Raw genomic sequence first — 22,835 nt, forward strand, 5'->3', positions numbered from 1 at the left:
GTTTCTGGCACATAGTAGGTACTTAAGTAGGTTGAATAAATTTTTTGTCCATTTACCCTTATCAAAGTGTGCACAGAAGTCGGTAATAAAAAGAAACATTCTCTATCCACTTTAATGAGGGAGTCAAACATTTAGTCAGCATACATCATTGTGAATGAAGACTCTGTGATAAGCCCAAAGGAAATGCTTGCTGCGATCTCTTGTTCTGAAGGTCTTGCCCCATCTTTTATGTGACCTGGAAGAATTTTTTGGGGATTCCTATCCAATGTTAACTAATCAAATCTGTAAGAATTTGTTTCTAAGCCATTTGGCCACCCAAGCTGATTATTCACATTGTAAAATCAATTTAAAGCCATTTTTAAGTGTTTAAAATCATCTTATAATTTCCTAAATCAGCATGTAAATCAGCATGTAAATGAAGGTTAGGGACTCTCAGTCAATACATCAGTTGATTAAACACTGAATTGGTGTTGGGGATATTTGAAGATGCACAAGTAATAGCCCTGCCCTTGTCAATTTATAATCCATTTAAGGAGACAATGTGTATGAGGATAACATCATGTTATATTACAACTTTTCAAATTAATAGACCAGACAGTAACTGTTTTATTTTTCCCAACACTTCCAACAAATTGGACTTGCCTAAAATGGAAACATGGAGCAAATATGTCCTGTCATGTAACAAATTTTGAGACCTTGATAGAAGGACTAGAGTAGAAAGTGCTGTTTAGCATAGGTAACCTATCAGGAATTCACTTGACCCATAGGAGGAAATAAAAACAATTATTTTTTTCTTTTTTTCTTAAATTAGGTCATGGAACTAAAGGAGTATTTGAGCTTCTGTCTGGATGGCGGAGAACCAGAGAAAATTTGCCCTTCAAAGACAGGGTAGCAGATGCCTATTCTGATGTGATGGTCACCTATACCATGACCAGCTCCCTGTACCTCATTACCTTTGGCATGGGTGCCAGCCCATTCACAAACATAGAGGCTGTAAAAGTCTTCTGTCAGAACATGTGTGTCTCCATTCTGTTAAACTACTTCTACATTTTTTCTTTCTTTGGCTCCTGTCTGGTCTTTGCTGGCCAGCTGGAGCAAAACCGTTACCACAGCATCTTTTGCTGTAAAATCCCTTCTGCAGAATACCTGGACCGCAAACCTGTGTGGTTCCAGACAGTGATGAGTGATGGGCATCAACAGACATCCCATCATGAGACGAACCCTTACCAGCACCACTTTATTCAGCACTTCCTCCGTGAACATTACAATGAATGGATTACCAATATCTACGTGAAGCCATTTGTTGTCATCCTCTATCTTATTTATGCCTCCTTCTCTTTCATGGGATGCCTGCAGATCAGTGATAGAGCTGACATCATCAATTTGCTAGCCAGTGATTCCCCAAGCGTCTCCTATGCCATGGTTCAGCAGAAATATTTCAGCAACTACAGCCCCGTGATAGGATTCTACGTCTATGAGCCCCTTGAGTACTGGAACAGCAGTGTCCAGGAGGATCTACGGAGACTCTGTAGTGGGTTCACTACAGTGTCCTGGGTGGAGCAGTATTACCAGTTCCTGAAAGTTAGCAACATCAGTGCCAATAACAAGAGTGACTTTATCAATGTCCTACAGAGTTCCTTTTTAAAAAAGCCAGAATTCCAGCACTTTCGAAATGACATCATCTTCTCCAAGGCAGGGGATGAGAACAATATCATTGCATCTCGCTTGTATTTGGTGGCAAGAACTAGCAGAGACAAGCAGAAGGAAGTCATAGAAGTGTTGGAAAAGCTGAGGCCCCTGTCCCTCTCAAAGAGTATCCGATTCATCGTGTTCAACCCCTCCTTTGTGTTCATGGACCATTACGGCTTGTCTGTCACAGTGCCTGTTCTGATTGCAGGCTTTGGTGTTCTCCTGGTGTTAATCCTCACTTTTTTCCTAGTGATCCACCCTCTGGGAAACTTCTGGCTAATTCTTAGTGTCACCTCAATTGAGCTGGGCGTTCTGGGCTTAATGACATTATGGAACGTCGACATGGATTGCATTTCTATCTTGTGCCTTATCTACACTTTAAATTTCGCCATTGACCACTGTGCACCACTGCTTTACACATTTGTATTAGCAACTGAGCACACCCGAACGCAATGTATAAAAAGCTCTCTGCAAGAGCATGGGACAGCCATTTTGCAAAATATTACTTCTTTTCTTATTGGGTTGGTTCCCCTCCTATTTGTGCCTTCAAACCTGACCTTCACACTGTTCAAATGCTTGCTGCTCACTGGGGGTTGCACACTTCTGCACTGTTTTGTTATCTTACCTGTGTTCCTAACCTTTTTCCCCCCTTCCAAAAAGCATCACAAGAAAAAGAAACGTGCCAAACGAAAGGAGAGAGAGGAAATTGAATGCATAGAAATTCAAGAGAACCCTGATCACGTCACCACAGTCTGACAGGGGTAGACTAATGGATTATTTTTCTTTTCCAGTATTGCACAACGATGCAGGGCGAGTAAAGCTCAGACCTCAGCTGCTTGGGCTGGCCAGGGGTAACAAGGCAAGTCAGATCAGAGTGAATTATTCATTACACATCAAAGTGTCTACTTCTTGGAGAGAAGAGGGAATCCAAAAAGGGGGAAAAGTTCTTTGCAACCTTTTCTCTGCTAAAGATATGTTTCTGAATATGATCTAAGAGCTCTTTCATGGAATGGATGAATCAATGAAGTATTAGAAGGCCAAAACAAGAAAAAAACAACTGCTTTCAAAATAAAAATGCTTAGGAGAGATGGCAAATGAGGAAAGGGGGCCTCCAAATAGGGAAAAAGACATAGAAAATGTCAAAATTGCCATGGCACTTTTCATATTTGTTTTTTGAACGGGTTGGTCAAAAGAAACCTATGCACTTGGGAAGTACGTATTTAATCCTATCTGAACCAAAGGTCTTCCCAATCCATTTTATGTGTATATATATATGTATATATGCCATATATACATATACTTAGATTTGCCTTTAGTGTGCATTGACATTCATGTGGAGGGAGATGTCCATTTGCAGTTAGGCTGGCCTTTCTCTAGGAAGTCAAATCAGCATTAGCCAAATACAGGAGCATTCATGATCACTCCAAATCAAGTGTTTCAGCAGCAAGAGTACTTTCAACTGTGGCTAACAAAATAATCAAAAGATGTGAATCTATTAGATTCTACATATCATGTTGTCAATCTTTGAGATTCTTACTTTGGATAACTTGGCAAAAAACACAATAGGCATTTGAATTAAATATCACATGGGCAAGGTTTAAAATCTCATGTTAGAGCTAAATCATTGATATGGCTTTTTATTGGCTTTTAATGGTTCTCTGTATTTGAAGAGGCTGATTTGGTTACATTCAGAGAGCTCAGCCACTGCAAATGAGCACTTTACACATATTGTCTATACATATGTGTATAAGGGGGCACAAGTGTGTGTCTTGTGTGTGTGTGTGTGTTTGTGTGAGCCGGCGTATTCAATAGTTATAGTGTTCTCATTTTAGATGATGAAAATATACTGCCGTGGAATATAGATAATTACCATAGAAGAAAGGAGACATAACCAAGAACCTTGTGGAATGAAATAGAGTAAAAAGACCATTGTCACTCATCACACACCATCAACTGGTTCTCAGTGTAAAAAAATATTCTAATCCTATAAAGTCTAGTGTTCCTTGCATTGATATTTGGAACATTGTCCCAGGCCACAATCACTACCATAGTGGTCACTATAACTACTGCAATATCGTTTTGTAGCTTCGTGCTGTATCATTGTTCTTATAACCTGAACAGTGCTCCTCAGGTGGCCTACCTTCTAGGGTGATAGTAGCTCTCCACAGGTGGCATATTAGTTGTAACTGCTACCGAATTCTGTCTCAGAAAAGTACGGAGGTAAATGTTTTTATTGAGCTAAAGTTAAACACTGCTCCCCGGCAGATAGACTGAGTCTGTTGGGTGCTTACTTGGATTAATGCTCTGCTTCCTATCAAGGAAAATTACTAGAAAATGCCTTTTCCTATGCCAAGTAGTAGAATTAAGTTGATTTTCAGGTAGGACTGAACAAATGTTAAATGAGTATAAAATCTGTTAAGCTCTTTTACCTGGAAAAGAGTTACTGTTCCCTACCAACTTTGCTTGTATATTTTAATTGAACTTAAAATATTAAAATCTGAAATCAACAAAAGCCAATCTCCTGACTCAGTTAAGTTTAGGAAAGAATTTTGGTAGATGGAGGCTTTGGAAATGAAGTTTATAGATTAATACAGTAACAAAACAACAAAACAAGTGTACCTTTTACAAATAGACTTTACCATAATAGTAAGGGAGAAGAGAACTGTCTCTGAAATTGAAAAAAATATATATTTAACCAAATTTTATTTTACTAAATGGCATTTGTTTTGTCCTACCTTGAGGTAATTGAGTTCCTGTTGGAAATTATCTATGTTTAACAGTTGTGTTAATCTGGGCACAATATCAATAGACTGAGTATGGAACATAATTGCCATAAGCATAGGGTATTGTTCTTACATTATTTGTAAAGTCATGTCACAGATAACCCTCGCCTTTTACCTTCCGAACTGCTCTGCTGTGAGGAACTAGTGTTTGGCACTGACAGACATGAAAGCCACAGTCCCATATCTGAAGTAGAAGTTTCTGAGGAGTTGGGGTTATTCTTTTGGGGGGGAATTCTTCTTACACAGTCTGATCATCATTTGTGAAGATTTGTTTTACATCCCTTTCAAAAGATAAGAGGTAATCACCTGAGAAATTCCATTAACTATATCTCTCCACTTTTCTCCAAGGCATGCCAGATTCCCAAGGATTTACCAATTTTTAAAAAGCTTGCCTATTTGGGTCATTTTTTCTCAATTACCTTACTCAATTTCACATGCAAAGAAGGCTGGCAGGCTGATTTAGAAAGAAGGAGTCAAGCATGCCAGTTGCTGAATGCATACAGGGGTGGCGGTGCATATTACCAAACCACTGGGGCGGCTCTCATACCATTGCTTCACATACAGTGTCTATTTGGAATGGGAAAAACACTTTGGGGGGGGTTATATCCTAAAGGATTAAAGTGACTAAGATAAATATGAATTTCTCATTGCTCAAGTGATTAGAAGTGTGGAATTTTGCAAAAGGACATTATTTTTTCCAGGACATCATGGTACTCTTCAGCAAATGATAGCAGTAATTTATTGACTTGGAAGCACTTGTCCTGGAAGAGTTAATATACCACTTACAATGCCCTAACTCAGTCCCAGGAAGTAATTTAGGCCCGGGAAGAATCTAATTGAATGTTATCTGACCTCTCAAACTTACTCTGAAACAGATATTTCCAAGAATTCTAAGAATGCCAGAATACATCCTAAAATATAAGATCATGATTTGCAGGTAATACTCAACCTCTGCCTTTTTCAATAGTTTGTGTGCAACTCTCCCTGGTTTTTCAATTTTACTTCCATTGTTTTGTCCATTTGCGAAATATTGATAGTGTTCCAATTGGGAATTTATCTACTGCTAGAAGATGGCCAATCAACAACTAGAAGAGAAGAAAGCTGCAGGAAATTTCTCAGATGTGTAGAATATTTTATTGTTGAAATGTGGTTTTTTTTCCTTTAAGTGAGAGATTTCAAGTTTGTAAAAACCACCCTTTTCTGAATATAAACTGGAATGTGGATTTGTTTTCTTCCATCAGAATTTATATTTAAATTAGAAAGACTTAGGAGCTTACTCTCTCTGATGGTTATTAAAGCTTCAAAGAGGTACTCATCTAAATTTTAGAAAGAAATATGGCTAAAAGTTAAATTCTTAACCTCCCATAGTTAAAGGTAATCAAATGCTGATTTTGAACATGCTGACTTTTTTTAATGAAGGCTGTACTTAAAGGTCATCCCATGAATTCTCCCAGGGACTGTGAACCTCTTTGAAAGTGGTGCATGAATATTCTATGAAAGAATTATTCTCTTCTGTGGTTGTATCATGTGAGTGTTTCTTTCCCATTTAATTCCTATTTATGTCCACAGAATTTTGATTTTACCTTGTAAGCTTAGAAGAATGATTATGACAAATGAAGCTCCTATGATGCTATGATAGCCATTCTTGAATGTTGAATTCAAGAGGGTGAGAGATTTGTCCATTTTGTAATTACCCATTACACTTACTCACAATAAGCTAATCCTTCTAGACTTGTGGTTAGAGCTAGGGATTAACTATTGCCATTCAGAATTACATGTATCTTTATAAGTTGACTGTAAATATCATAATTACAGTCACATATTTTTATGACCAAATAGTTATGAATGCCTGACACTATGCATGCATTGTTACTAATAGTACATAGATTTTCAAAGACACTATTTTCATGGTTATTGCAACTTCATTAAAATTTTCATATCACCTAGTAATAAATGCCTTGTAGGTTTTGGTCCCAAGGACCTAAATTCCACAGAAAGTTCTATCCTAAGGGGAACAATTTAAAAATTGCCTTCTTTGGATGTCAATGGCAGCCACCTCTTCTATAATGTGCTCTGGAAAATCCCAGAAGCTAAACCTGGCTTCCAAGTAAAGGACGTAGCAGATGCTGTCAGTCAGTGATTAAGCATACTTCAACGTCCTGTGCTTCCTAATGTCACAGTGACCCCTGGACTACAATGCCTTGAAACTGGAATTTAGATGTTGTCTCCTGTGGATTGCAGACCTCATGGATCTGCTTAACCTCTTTCTAGAGGGATCTCTCTGTTTGGTCTAGTTTGTTGATGTTTGCCAATGGTGTTGATAATCTTTCAGAGGAGATTGGGTGTGTTCAAGGTGGTATGGCTGTCAACAACAATCCTTTCAAATGTGAACCTGAAAACTAATTGATTCCAAATGAGATCTAAAAGCACTTTTATTCCTTTAAAAAAAACAACAAGAAATAAGACATTTTGCTCTTTCTGTGTTTCAAAAAAATAATTGTGACAAATTTTATGACATGGATTCAAAACCCATCTATAGTTGACTTATTATGCCCTTGAAATCTCCCCATCTTGAATCTAAATATAAAACTCAGCACCATCACTGTGGTGCAGCATTTACACCAACCCTTTGTCAGCAGTGATCTGCCAATATATCGTGTAGAGGAAAAATGAGCTCACTTTTTTACTGGTTTATCTCCAAAATCATGACTACAAATGTATTTATCCAAATGAAAGCAGAAAAATCATAAATGAAAGCAACAATGGTTTTTTGCATCGGTCCCAGCATGGGAAAGACTATATATAGGTATAATAGCAATAAATTACTTTGACTTCTAAGCTAAATTACCAAGATTTGACTCACCATAATGTTTGAGTTAGAAGAGCAAGAAATAATGTTCTGTTTTTGAAGTTTTATGGAGTTGGATCAGGCAACATTTGGAATAAGATCGAAAGGATGCTGAGAAATGAACCCACGTGCTTAAGAATTAGGATGCCTGTAAGTAGGTGTGATGGAACAGGTGGGAAAATTCCACATATTTTACAGTTTAGGATACAGTACAGAGAATTGCAGGGTGCCTCAAAAGTATAGATCCTTAACTGCTGGCAAATTAATTATATGCAAATATATCCCACTTTAAGGTTTCTTCTTATTTGTCAGATTCATAACCTGATCTTTGCAGGGAATGTGCTCCTGAATTTCCAAGCATGAACCAGCAACTTGAGACATAGATCATTTTATGGGTGAAAGTAGGCTACTAAGGATACTCCTGGAAAAGAAGCTTCAAGTTCCCAATAAGCATTTTTCATTTCCAGGGATGACTGTTGGCATTGATCTGATTTTGTACATCCTTGGGCATAATGAACACTCTTTTGATGTTTTCTCTGTACTTAATGAGCACCTCTCTATTGCTGATAGAAAAGTCACTTGCTTTTCTTATCAAATGAAAAACAATTCACATAGAGAAGTACATACGGTGAAAAATCATTTACTAGAATAATACAGATGACCTGCCTACAGATAACATCGTATTTCTTCTGTACTTCTAAAGATATTGTTAAAATTAAATGGGCTTATACCCTAACCTGAGAAATTCAATAAGGTACATAATTTTAATGTATTAAGTATTTATCAAAAATAATTACTAAATTTGCACTTTTATAAATTACAGAAAGTCAGTCCCTACTATTTTTTCCCAGTTAAAGTTTTTCCTAAGAAAGGTCTCATGGGTCATGCTAATAATGAAGTCTAAAAACAAGAAAGAAACATTAGAAACAGATGAGCAATGACATCAACTGGTTCTGTGTGGTCCCTGCTTCATGTCACATGTTTGTACTTATCTGAATTGGGATTTTTAGAAGTCATTTGTAACTGTGGTCTGGTTTCCCCCAGGGCTAATGGCATGGCCAGATACAGGAATGGGATCGTTCCCTTTTACTCTATTTTCATGGTTATTGAGCAGTTGTATTACCCACAGGGTTCTGCCAGAGCAGTGGAGAAATAGGAACTTGAAGAATTCCCTAAGAGTAACAAAAAGAGACTGCCCCGGGTAAAGGAAAAGTGGAGAGTATTCTGACTGTATGGCTTTCCATTGCTGTATAAATTGATTAGCTGGGATTTCAGCAGGGGCAGCCTACAGTATGTTGCGGGGAGTCTTTATCTAATTTAAGATGGCCAAGTGAATCTCTCCCTGGAAACTGAAATACCTTCCATCATTCTATTTTGTTAATTTGCTGGATACTGGGAGCCACAATAACAGAGCTGCAAAAAGACCCAACTGTCCTATTCCTGCAAGTCCTGCTGCAGTGTGCAGCATCTATTTTGAGGTACAATCAGGAAATTCTGGCATCTTTTCTTCTCAAACATAAAAGTGCTAGGTACTGATCGATTATACCTTAAATTCAGCAATGCAAATATCCCAAAGTTTAGCAGAGTTGAAGTAAAAACTTTATTATACTTTCTTGTTAGTCATGCGTATTTTTCAGCAATAAACTTTCTTGCTCTTAAATAAGAAATCTGTCACAGTTTGTAAAGGGCAGAGATCTCTCTAAGCTACCTCATAAGGGTATTTAAAGACAAAATGGCATGCAACCTTTGACTAAATGACAATATGTTAAAGCTACAAAGCAATATTATTGATCACTTCTCCTTGACGCTCTTTCACTCTGTAAATATAGACCAGGCTAAATGTAAAAGACACACTGTGTATGCAGTCCTATTTGTGCATTCTGGTTGGTATAATATTCATGAATATGAAATCTCTCAGGGCAATTGTTTGGTTGTCTCTCTACAGACATCCCAGAGCACAAAATATGGTTCAGAAAGAGAAGTGACCTGGCAGTGACTTTGAGTCAGTGTTCTACCTAGTGAAGTGCACAGTATTCAAATAATCCGTGAATGACTTCAGTAAAAATTCCAGGTGAACTTCTTATTCATGGAGGGAAAATGGAGTTTGCTTGTTTACTCTAAAAAAACTTTTTTTTAAATAGTTACCAGTATTTGGCATTTTACTTAGGTTTCCTTTTCTACTGGATGCCATTACTATTATTTTTGGCTGAATTGGAATTCTGAAATGCAGGTCATTCTTGGAAATGTTTGAATCAGTGAGAAGAAAACTACTGTGAAGGAATTCTCTTCACCCATGCATAAACAAGTTGTAGGAATGAAAGTAAAAGTTGAGCATCTTCATTTCTTTTCCTAAAACAAAATCTCACTTACTCTTAATCCTGGCTAAACAAAATACTAATTTCTCTAACAAAATAAAGAAGGATGATAAGAACTATGAAACTATGAGACTCCAGTGTCTTATCAATATAATCCTTTGGGGATTCTTCTAAGCTAGGAATTAAATTTCCTAACATCTCGTTACATCACAATGTAACATAACAATCTGTACTTCTTTAGTCCTTCATTGAATCACAAGTTTTAAAAATTATAAATTTTGTCTTTTAAAAATTCAAGAATAAATGTATTAAAAGCCTTACCATCATAATAGATATCAATTATTCCTACAGGGTTAAGATAAGTCATTCTGAAATAAATTTAAAATACCATGGAATTTCTGAGACATACTGAAATGTTTATTGGGCATTTTAAGACCCCTAATAATTGTACTAACTTCAAGTCTAAAGCAATTAAAAAAAAAACACCTCTGCTTAAAGCATCTCACTGCATTACACTGTATTACTGTAGAAATATTAACTATAAAAGTGCTTGAACCAATGGCTTTTTACCATGTAAAAGTTACAGAGATGGAGACAATAATAATCTGGGGTTGCTCTCAAGCACTGCACAGGGTAACTCACAAAGCACACCCATGAGTCTGCATGTGGGACAGTTCCAAGTGTGGGAAATATTATTCATGAGCTTCCATCACTGATTCTGAGTATTAAAACAAAGAATGTTAAATCTTTGAGTATCTAAGACTATTGTATTCTCACCAGTAATGCGGTGGCATTACAAGGCACATAAACAAGGACATTCACAGAATGAAGTGTACCTCATGCCAAAATTATACTGAACCAATGTAATAATCCACAACCCACTTTAGGAGCTTTGTCTTGGGGAAGTTATCCTCATTATTGACATCAATTTGCATGACTAAATGGAGAAGTCAGCTTAATAACATTTCATTTTATATAGTTTGCCCAGAATTTTGTATGAACATTTTCCTGTCTAAATTTAACAATCTAATCATTAACTTAATGTTCAATATTTTATTTCTAAATTAATTTTCCTTAGAGTAATTAAAACAAGTTTTTCCTTTACTTAAGAATGAGCATGGCTATAAAGGAGTGAAATAAGCGCTTGGAAAATTAAACTGGACGGGTGAACATATTTGCAAGCACTATAGTTTTGGAAAAGAATTACTCATCTGTATTTATATGTTCACCAAGGTGAAATTCCCTACTGCTTTTAATAATGGCAGCTGACATGGCAACAGTATATTGTACAAGTCCATCTGCTTGGAGACACTTGGTAATTATCTATTCAATGAAAAAGTAAGTGAAAGAATTCTCCTACCTCTGACTTGTCTGGCTGTAACCTAATGAAAAGTGAGCTATTTAATAATCTCAATCAGTGAAGGTCTATATGTGGATGTTTTTGTGCTTTATTTTATTTTACTTTCCAGAATTCTCCTTGATAACAAGTTAACAAGTTACACAAGTTACACATATAAAGAAAACAAAATTCAGGTATGTTGAAACTAACTTGTCCTTTACAATAAATTAAAATGCTAGAGCCTAGAGCTATACATATCTTGATAGTAAAATAAAAGGGAATATGATTTAATATGAAGAAAAAATACCAAAGGATAGGGATGATTTTAAAAAGAGAGAGATCAGTAAGAAAAACAAAAAGAAATGCAAAACTTTTGACAAGTAAAATAAACAGCTCAACCAAATTTTTAAGAAGTGTACTTAGTTTCTGTTTGTTAGCTTAGTTATTTTTTTAAAAAAATATTTTATTTATTTATTTTTAGAGAGAGGGGAAGGGTGGGGAAAGAGAGGGAGAGAAACACCAATGTATGGTTGCCTCTCCTGCGTCCCCCACTGGGGACCTGGCCTGCAACCCAGGCATGTGCCCTAACTGGGAATCGAACCGGCAACCCTTTGGTTCTCAGGCTGGCACTCAATCCACTGAGCTACACCAGCTAGGACAGCTTAGTTATTTTTTAAAAATACACATTGGAGGGGGTCAAAAAGTGTTGGCACATATAAATCTCCAAAAGTTTGTTGCCTGTTAACCCTAAAAAATATTATACCAGAAATTCGGTTGTATTTTAGGGCCAAGATTTACTGTGGATGGGTCCCTGAAGCACCCCTATATTGCTTGGGATTATATTCATTTACTCAGAAAATATTTAGGACCACCTATATTAATGCTGGGCTCAGAGAAAATACCAATATTCAAAGTCTTTGCCTTTGAGGTACTTATGATCTGTTGAGAACACTTCAGGCTGGGATGTTCGAGGAAGTCAAGGAAGACATCGTGAAATGATCCAGATTGAAGTTTGGATAAGATTCTAATAGAGGTGAAGGAATTGACACCACATACTGGAAGAAGATGGAATACTCAAGAACATGCAGACTGGAAAGTAGGTTGTCCAAGATGAAGGCAATTAAAGATGAGATCACTGGAACCCAAGTGAGAGTGATTACAAGTGGAATGTTACAGAGTAAGGGCCACCAAGTTATGGGGAACTGTTTGGAGGTGGATGTGGGATCATGAAAAGAAAGCTTGTTCTGGGATATATTCTTGAGCTTGAGTGCAGTGAAAGGTTTACAAAACATAAAGAGCGCCATACCCTTTCCTGTGTTTTATCTGTTAAAGCATCCAAAAATTCAGCAACACTTAAGTTTGTAATCCTAATTGCTTAGATTATAGACTTTGCAAGAGGCATTTTAGGACACGAGTTTGATTCTCCTGTTGCTGGAACACCATGGTACTCTGTCACAGATGTCTCTGGTCACCTGGTCACTTCACATGCACCTGGCATTCCTCAACATGCAAGAGTGAGAGACCGACATGAATCAATTGGAATCCAAACCTTCTGCAAAAACAACTCAAACTAATATACTCAAACTAATCACACCAGTTAATATGATTAGTTTTGGCAGTAATTCAAATAACGCCTGCCACTAGGGTAGATATTGTTATCCCAGTCTTATAGATTATATTAAGAAAATATTATAAACGAGTATGTACATATGGTACAATACATCATCTCTTCTTCATAAATCTATATGAAAGGTGCCTGTACGGAAGGGTGCAAATGCATGTTATATGTGGTGAAAATAAGTGCATGGATTTTTCCCCCCACCAGTCCTTTTCTAAATGCAAAATGTAAGACAATACTTTAGTTAAAATGCTTAAAACTATTTTTTAAGTCATATGTTTAAGAGTCACTTTCACTTTCTCTGGAGATCACAGTGGGATATATGTGTACATAGTTTTAAACTCATCAATTTAATCAACTTTTTAAAATAATTAGAGTCCTAATTATAATACTAATAGGTGCTCCCCCAAATCAGCAAGCAGGATGATAAGGAAGTTTGGAGGTGTATATTTGAACCTTTAAACCTGAGATAAGCATTTGTTAATAATGTTGCTTAGAGTTGAAGAAAAGGTTGGGGTTGTGTGGGGAAGCCACATTTCAGAGCTGGTGTAAGAGTTTATCAGTTCACAGAGTTGGGATGGACATAAACTCACCAGCTGAGGTGCCAGAGGAGACTGTGGCCAACTCACACACTTCAAAAGACATTTTGGGTAATCCCAGAATTAGCAGAGCCATTGGTCATCAAATTTTGCTGCATATCTGAATGCCCTACAGAGATTTTTAAGTCTCAATACCCAGGCTGCATGCCAGACTAATTATATTAGTATCTCTCCAGTGGGACTCTGATCTGAATATTTTTACAAGTTCCCCCAGTGAGTTCAATGCACAGCTAAATTCAAAGCCTGTGGCTTCAACCACAAAGTCAACAAATTCAGTCTAATAAATACTGATAGAGCCATTTATGTTGAGTAAAGAGTACACAAGACAAAGGCATCTGTGGCATCTGTATCTGGAATACAAGCAAGAAATTGTAAAGTCCCAAAGGGAGTACCTAGAAGGTAGAGAGATTATTTCTAGTAGAACCAAACCTGGTAAAAATACATTGTATGTAAGAGCACTTAAGATGGTTTGGATTTTTGACCTGAGCATCCCATGTGATGTGAACAGCCTTAGCAGAGTCATAAAGAAACAAAAGCACAGAATGTGTTCCTGGATCAATGAACTCAATGTAGCTCGGCGCATGTTTCCAGTGGAGAAGTTGAATTTTGCACAGGCAGAAAAGCTCAGTATAGAGACCTACGAAGGTCATATTGAACACTCACATTTGCTTTGATGGACTTTGGGATAACTTTAAAAAAATTAGTATTAGTGTCAGGATGTAGAAGTATTAGTCTGCAATGCTGTAAGTGTGGAATAGATGGGAGATGGGAGACCTGGACCAAAAAAATGTTAGAAGGGTATGTGACTCACTAAGGATAACGATGATAATGGCATGAAATAAGGTTGTGGCACTGAAAATAAAAAGAAATGAATGCAATCAGTACGATAGCACAAAAACCTACATCCATAACGTCACCTGGACACCCAAGAATTTTCAGGTGTCCAAAGCACCAGCATATGGTACTCTGCAGTTGAATCTGTTAGTGGGTTTGATAGGGTATCACAGTAACCAGTCATTTACTCTTTGAATGATCTATTCACTCCAGTACTCTAATTCATATTTTAATAATCATGTTCCTGTGGTGTTGATATGCAAAATAATCTATTGTTACCACAAAAATATCAGGAAATCACTCTTTAAAAAATGGTTGATTTGGTTCTCCACATACTTAGCTTGGGAAAAAGGTCATTTAATTGGGTCATCTTATTGACATCGTTTCAGTAGAGAGAGGAAAAAAAAGAAAGATGAGTTAAAGAGGAAGAAATGCAATTTTTAGGAAAATAAATAGGTACATCTGATCCTTTGTGCTTTTCTCCATGTTAGATTGCTCAAGTGTATAATATTATCTGTATATATGTATCACACCTAAATAGTCCACAATATCTAGATTAATGTACAGATGGAAACAGAGATGTCACTAGCAAATAATACTTGCAATTTGCTTACACCTAAGGAATTTAACATTTCAGATGACATGCTTAGAAACAGCATCACTGCTCCTCCCCCAATTAGAGAGCTGGTCCTCAGGCATCTCCTCGGAAAGTTCTGTGTAAGACTACACTTTTATTCCATCACAAAGATAAGGCGTTGCCATTTTTAACCATCAGCATTGGTTAATGTTGGCTATGTACATGAAATGTAGCTTTCACAATATAGCCTTCCACACAGCAGTTACATATTGCGGTAGATGGCCTGTCCCTAATGTAATACTTACTGTTCCTATGGAATAGTTGTCCTGTCAAACACTTCACCTTTATAGATACATGCTTTTTAACATTAACATTAAAATGCCCAGAACAATAATCCATATGAACTCTTTGCATTCTACAGTTTTATTGAACAAAGAAAATGTTTAAGGGAAGCAGGACCAAGTGGCAGCTTGAGAAAATGTGAAAGCATTTAGATTTTGGAGCCAGGATGCCACACATTAGGACCCCAGAGCAGCTCAGTGGCACACTGGCTTTATGGTGTACCCTTTGGGTCACAGCTTTCACTAGAGAGCATGCTGCAAAAACTCCCTATTTATCCATTCACTCCTTTACTCACCAGATCTTTCCTTCAACCAGCATTTTAAACATCCTCTATTTACCAGGCACTGAGAATGAATGCAAAGCAAAACCCAATGGAGCTGTGCCCTCTCAAAGAATTTAGACCAGCAAATGAATGGTGAGACAGCCACACATAACCATAACAAAGTAACGGGTATTAAGAGAAAGGGTTGATTCTCAAACTTGAGTGTGCATCAAAATCACTTGGAAGGCTTGTTAAAACAAGGATTGCTAGGTCCTACCTCTGGAGTTGCTGATTCAGTAGGTCTGGGATGAGGCCTGAAAATGTATACATTTCTAACAAGTTCTCAGGTGATGCCAATGCTTCTGGTCTGGGAAAGCACATTTCACTTTTCACATTGCTTCAGTAGAAGCCTGAAAACAGCAGTGGACATACTGAGAGTATTTGGATTACATCTATCCCAGACAAGGGGGTGATGATGAGGGGCAGCTTCTCGTCACCAGGTCTGAAAGGCAGGATCAAAGTAGGAGAGAGCATTCCTGGCCGAGGAGATGAGACTCCTGAATGAAAGCTGTGCTTGTCAAGTTTGCCTGTTCACTAACTCGCCAGGGAAGCCTGTTACATTCACCAGGGGCGGGCCTTAGGGTTCTGTGTTTGTACCATGTCCTCTAAGAGGATCTTCTCATGAACAAAATGTGAGCAATGTTGAATCAAGACTTGGAGTATAAAAACAAATATCTTCAGAGAAGTCCTGACATGGAGTATTTTTGGTGAGGGGACATGGCTCTGGGACTAGAACACATAGGTTGCCTGTTAAAACAGGACAGGATATCAGTTAAGTTTGAATATCAGATAAACAATGAATAATTGGTTTGTTTTTAGTTTGTCCCATGCAGCATTTGGGACATACTTATTCTAAAAAAGTTTTATTAAAATTCAAATTTAACTGAGTATCCTATATTTTTATTTGCTAAATCTGTCAACTTGAAGAATATAGGGTGTGTGTCAGGTGGAGAGAAACACCAGAATGGATGAAATTGAAACAATATTATATTATTATACTCAATTATAATGTAATATTATTTTCCAAGGTGGGTGATGCAGACTCAGCATGTAACTAATGAGATTTAAGTTTCAAGGCCCTTTGCTTGCATGAGTTCTTCCAAGGCAATGTGCTCACATTGCCATAGGTTACACAAAATTTGTAAAAGTAAGATATGTTTGTGTTTTTTTCTTACAAAGGGACTCCAAAATTGTATACACACCAGGCCCAATAAAGATATTCATCTGCCTCTGCATGTGGGACCATCCTTAGGATCAGATAAAACATTAAAAGAATGTTGGTAAACATTAACCCCACAGTGAATGTATTAAGTATAATGAAAGCCCAGGCCACTTGAAGATCTTTTTCCTCCTGTCTCATCAAGAAGAGCTACTCAAAGTCCAAGTGACTTCAACACTGGCAAAATGCAGCCTACTCTTCAAAGTGTCCTAGATGCGTACATTAATTTCCCAGTGGGGTGGAGAGAATATTCCATTCCCAAATTTGACCATGGGACCCCGTGTTCATGGAGCATCTTGACGAACTCATGTTCCGTGGAGCAAACTTCAGGAAGTATCATATCAGAGAAGCTCATCTTCAGTACCCATGTGCAGATGAACATTTATTAAATTTGTAAGGGAAACAGCATGAACAGACCTTTTCAGAAATTAGCTGTCATTTAGCTGTCTCATCAACATGGGTAACTTGATTGAGTTAAAAACAATGCAGAGCTGATTTTGCCCTTTGGTTCCAGTAGAAATTCAGAAAATTGGAAGTAAATAAATGGAAATCAAGTTGAAGTAGAACAAAAAGAGTAAAATAGGAAGAAAACTTGCCAAAATTGTCTGGAAAAAATGGGTTGATATTTTATTTTTCATCTTTTTTGAAAAATACTATAGCATTCTAGGATAATTGGGAAATTTTGGTCATAAATAACACATTTGAGTATGGTGATTTCTCTGAGAACTTTATAAAGTAAAAAAGAAAAAATCTGCCAACACACAAAAAAGTATAATGTGTTGAAAATGGCTGTCAGCATATCTTTGGTCTCGATATCACAGCTATTAAACTATGCTATGTGCCAGACTAGGGGCATTTTTTAAGCCATAGTCTAGCAAAAACAATAATTGACAAACCCATAATTCATTTTTTTAAAACTCTACCATTACTAGATCCCCCAAAGGCCACCTTGGTTATAGAGGTAAAATAAAGAATTTGTTGAAACTTAAGAGTCACACCCAAAATGCCTCTACAGGCTAAAGATCTCTTCCTAAATGTGCCAATAGTTTTTCTTTATATAGTTTATCTAAATACTTAGAATGCTTGTTTTTATTTGTCTGTTTGTTTTTCAATAATAGGAAGCTACAACTATAAATTCCCAATGATAGAGAAGGATTTTTGGTTGGAAGACATTTTTCAACAATTGGAAATATTAGCAGTTTCCAGAAAACTATGAAAGTGAAATATCATAATGAACCAGCCATATCGTTCACTCACTGATTCTCCAGTGAGCAATTTACTTACAGTGTGTCCAGTAATGGACCACGTGCTATGCTGAGGACAAAGCAGTGTTCAAATAATTCCAAGGAACATCTTAATGTCTTATAAGAAAACAAAAATAACTATTTGTTTTAACTGAAACAATTGTGTTATGAAAGCTTGGCAAGAGCAGAGGTTATTTGAGTGCTGTTAACTTCATCTAAATGTTCAAAATTTTAGCTAATACAGTGGTACCTCGGTACTCATAGTTAATTCGTTTGGAAGAGCGATGAGCCGACGACGATTGGTGAAACAGTTTTTCTTGTGTGGTGGTGTCGTGACTCACTCCTTTTCCAGCAAGTGCGCCAGGTGCTGAGCAAGCGCCAAGTGCTGAAACATTTTTTCTCATCAAAATGTGGTGAGTATAGGGTTGGATGAGTTCTGGAGCAGGCGAGTACCGAGGCACCACTGTATTGGTTTGCCATAGTAAATGGCAGTTATTCTATTAATTTTTTGTTTGTTGGAAATGGGTATCAATGAGAGCTAGATGTGTTTTGGACAAAATGGTAAGGGAGGAAGGCAAGGACAGGCAAGCAATTATTTAGTGCTATTAACAATGCAGAAGGTAAAACCTTGAGGGTATAAATCCTTTTGCTTGTTATTTATACACTAAAACAAGTGAGTAACTACAAGTATAAACAAGTTCCAAAACTCATAATTTGACCCAAGGGAAGAAATACTGAGAAATAGACTACTTAGGCAAGAATTGAGACACAGGTTAAAAAAAGAAGAAGAAGAAAAATTGTTTTATGAGAGCACATCAGCAACAGAGTCATTCCCCGCCATGGTGCCACCTCTGCACCCTTTTATTTAGAGTGGAGTGACTAAGGCATATTCAAAAGGATGGTGTAAAGAAAGCAAAACTCATGACTAATTCAGGGAAGAAGAGTCTGTCCGTGGGTGGAGGAAAACCATCTTTATCCTTCCGAATGCTAGGTTCCCGAGTGTTTGTCCAGTTTGAACCTGGCACTGGAAGGAATGTGAGGGCTGAAACACGACACCCAGACTGACGTATTTTAGGAAGACAACGGTTTGAGAGGCATCAAGTGACACCTTCTTTTCGCCTTTATTCAATTCAGCACGGGGCACATTGGCGTTTATTCCTCAGGTGGACTATACTATCTGCGATAGAGAACTGATGAAAAATGCGTATACAATTATTTCAAGTCTAAAAATTGTAAAGACCTTACCCAAGGAAAAATAATTAACTTTTATGAAAGTGTTTTATCGCCCCTACTTATTCATGACCTAATTATTCTGCTTAAGTAGGTGAATCTCAAATAAATGGCTCAAATAAACCAGTGGCCTGCTGCATTTTTACCGGATAGCTTTCCTCTCTGATGTATTTTTAATCTTCTGCTCCATGGATAGCCCTGGTCCTGCTAAGTAACAATACCCTGAGAAACTGGAGATATAAATTCAGAGAAAACAATTATAAATGAAAGCCGACATGAAGGGGAGTGGGTAGTAATAACATTTTAAAGAAGAAAAAAGGGCCCCGATTTTGCAGGGAAGGACGAAGAGTCTATAAACAGACAGATATAATCTCTATATTAGGATGGATGGGGACATAAATCACCAGACAAATCAGAAGATATGCCTCATCAGCTGAGCTCCAACCTGCTGCTTTGGTTTTTGTTTTCAGAGCAACATTCTCAAAACTCTTTGAATTTCTTATTTTGAGTTGTGAGTTTCTTTGTTTTTTCTTAATTAACAAATAATTGTATGTATTCCTTTGATTTAATTACCTTCAGCTCAGTTTTACACACTATAAGGGAGAGAAAAAAAAGTATTACGTAGTTTCCACCTTTAAGTTGCTTGAAATCTATAATATTTGAAGATGCTGAGAGAAGAAATAGTCGCGGGTGATAAAACACAGAAAATGGTGGGTGACAACTTGGTTCATAATTCGGAGTTAAGAGAATTTGGGTATCAGAGCCTATTGGCATTTGAGGGGAATCTGGCATAAAGGAAATGCAACCTCAAGCAGGCCTTGAAGATGCATTGGATCTGCTTACTCAAATTATTCGGCTCTCCAAAGCTGTTAATTCTGGTGCAAGGGGCACAAAGAGGGAAGCTCGACCCAGTTCGTGTCCCCAATCACTCTGTCCTTCCTCTCTCAACCAAGCATGCCCCACCCTCACCCCACCCCAAGGGTCTTCATGCTTGCTCTTCTCACCACCCTGAATGTTCCTCTTCCTGTATAGCCATAAGTATTCTTCACTTTTTATTTTGGTTTCTATTTAAATATCATGTCATTAGAAAGGCCTTCATGACTATTTAAAAATACAGTCAGGTTCTATACCTCCTTGTCATGATATTTGTTTATTGTCTGCCTGTCCCCAGTAGATTGAAAGCTCTATGAGGGCAGAGATTTTTTCTGTTCTATGAACTACTGTGACCCAAGTACCATAGAACAGTGTCAGGTACATATGAGGCATTCATTAAACATTTGGGAAAAGAAAGAAGGAAGGAAAGAAGGAAGGAAGGAAGGAAGGAAGGGGGAGGTAAGGAGGGAGAGAAAGAGGTAGAGGGGGAGGGAAGATATAAGAGCAAATTGTGGACCAGTTTCAGAACCTTGAATGCTCCAAATGTTTCCATTATAAAATTGAAGCCATTACATGTATTTCCTTGTCTAGTAAGTAATTCAAGGTAGGCTCACTAATAAATTTGAAAGTTTCTTACTTAATTCCTTGCCAGGTAATATTAACATCTAGCTTTTCATTTTCTTAACTATTTAGCAGTAGTTTAAATTTTAACAAAAGCCATGGTTTTCTTTGACACAGCAGGAACTGTGTTCATATCCTAGCTCGTCAATGGAAAAACAAAAAAGAATACAGTTGAAAAAGCGAAAGATTATCATGGCAGTTGCTATGCTACTTTTGCTCAGCTAAGGAACTCAGAGATACTACCCCAAGCCATTTTCAGCTGGAATTTTTGGATTATGTACACAAGCACCCAGAGCCTGCCCGACATAAGCATAAGTAAAACATATCATCTGATGCTCAGGAACATTTCCTTCTTCCCACAAAATAAATCATTTCTTGGTATTCTACCTGCTGTTTCCAAGCTCACATTAATGATTCATCAAGTAGTCTCAAAAACAGATGCTCGTAATTAAATCGTGGGTTCTGTAGATCATTAACTAGTCCTCTAATGGCTAAAAAAAATTGAGAAATTTTGTAAGTTCATCAATTCAGGAAGAAATATAGACAATAATTTCTGTGTGATATTTGCTGTATTGTTTTCCTTTATGGTTGAAATTTCTCATCTTGTAAATATTTGTTAGTATAGAACTTCTTTGTGTTTCTTTAACCTCAGCAGATTTATTGTTCAATTCCATCCACAGAAATTCTGACTCAGATGGCCAGTGGAGAGGAGCCTTGTTGCTTGTTCAAATGTCTTGTTGCTTTTGATTGTATGCCTTAGGTTGTCCATATTAGCATTTCTCCAGAATAATGTAATTTATGTTGGTGAAGCAGAATTGCATTGTTTGTGGCAGAAAACGGCTTATTAACCATACCACATAAATTTCAGCATCCGAAAAGTTTTCTTTCAGTTTTGTAGATGATAGTTGGCACAATAGTTGATGTGATAGCTCCTTTATTTCCATTAATGTTTTCTTGTCTGCCTTGTACTCAGCTGAAATTGTTATTCATGTATATTTTTATCCACTTGAATCTTGAAGTTGAGGTAAGCTGAATCGATCTAATTTTCTTTTGTACACATGACTTTGACCTACATAAAGAATTTATTGATGGAGCAAGGTGATGAATATTATAAACTAAATCAGATTTTCATCTTATGTCTGACACAATTTAGTAGTGGTGGTACCTGCTACAAAATCAAGTATACTTCTGTCTGAGAACCTTCCTTCTCCTATAATCACTGGGATGTTTATTCAGGGCTTTCACTTGGTATATAATTCCTAGCAAAATACTTCCTCGGAAAGATATAACAAGAGTCTACACGAACAACATTCAGGTTTAAATGTAAACAGATGGTCTGGTTCTGCCATTGGAGCTTGCAAGCTAAATCAACGGATATATTTCAGAAATGCTTGTGTTTGAACTCGAGTTTGAGATATGAAATGAATGTCTTCCTTAAATGTACTATCCTCAGTCCTCAAAGTACTGATATCAAATTAGTTCTAATTACAGTTTGCTAGAAAACAACGATAATGAAATTAACTTTGTTGAGTTAAGTAAGTGTTGAAGTACCAGCCTGTAAAATACTGTTTAATGAAAACCATCAGCGTGTTTAATATCTGTGGGCTCAATGTAGTGGGCCTTTACTAGATAATTTACTTCACAATGTTTTTATTGCCATTCTCCAAATGAAAATTAGGGTTTACAGTGTTTATATTTGAATACTATTGCAAAGACACAGCAGCACTTCTAACTGAGACACTGTAGGTTAAAATGGTTTGGTAATAGTATGAAATTTTGGCAGCATTTCAATGTAATATGGAGAAAACTAGAATGCAATGAAGAAATGCAATATTACACAGGTCGCCCTCATGCTACCCAGACTCCTCATTTCTTGTTTGGACACAAAACGTATACTTTTTCCTTGCCAAAAAGCAACCGTCAGGAAGTCGCTGTGATGCCGCCTTGCTGCAAGACGCAGGTTTTAAAAAGGAAGATATTTTTAAATGATGTAGTGTTCTAGGACAGAGGTTAGCCCCCACAGGAAACTGCATATTCAGATGGAAATGTATTTGTCAACATGCATCTGTCCGTACTAGTCTGATTTCCAGTTTACTGTTTATCTGACTCCACTTTCTGTTGGCAGCACAATACACCAGCACATGGTTATCACCACTCTGGTACCAAACCGTTGAAAGTAAAGGAAAAGCGTTTGTTCTGAAAACATGTAAAGCAATGCTGATCATACGTTATTTTTTTCAAGTGGGGCAATACTATCACAATACGAAATCTCGGGTCTGGGTTTTCTCCAAAAGATCATTTTTGCTGAATCCAGAAGACTCAAAGTTCCCTGAGCAACTCTGATCATAAATTTTACCATGCTTCAGCTTTGGCAGGTTTGAT

General features: G+C 37.1%; 1 protein-coding gene across 1 annotated transcript in view; it reads left to right on the top strand.

The window, feature by feature from the left end:
• The window catches only part of PTCHD4 (patched domain containing 4), a 173,831-nt gene extending 171,114 nt beyond the window's left edge, over positions 1–2,717 (top strand). The window contains exon 3 of the mRNA XM_024558046.3: positions 812–2,717. Within this exon, the coding sequence (XP_024413814.2) occupies positions 812–2,445 (1,634 nt within the window). The 3' untranslated portion in view covers positions 2,446–2,717. The remainder of the gene's footprint in view (positions 1–811) is intronic.
• Positions 2,718–22,835: the final 20,118 nt, after the last annotated feature.

Source organism: Desmodus rotundus, chromosome 11, assembly GCF_022682495.2.
Source record: "Desmodus rotundus isolate HL8 chromosome 11, HLdesRot8A.1, whole genome shotgun sequence".
In the NCBI taxonomy this organism is placed as follows: Eukaryota; Metazoa; Chordata; class Mammalia; order Chiroptera; family Phyllostomidae; genus Desmodus; species Desmodus rotundus.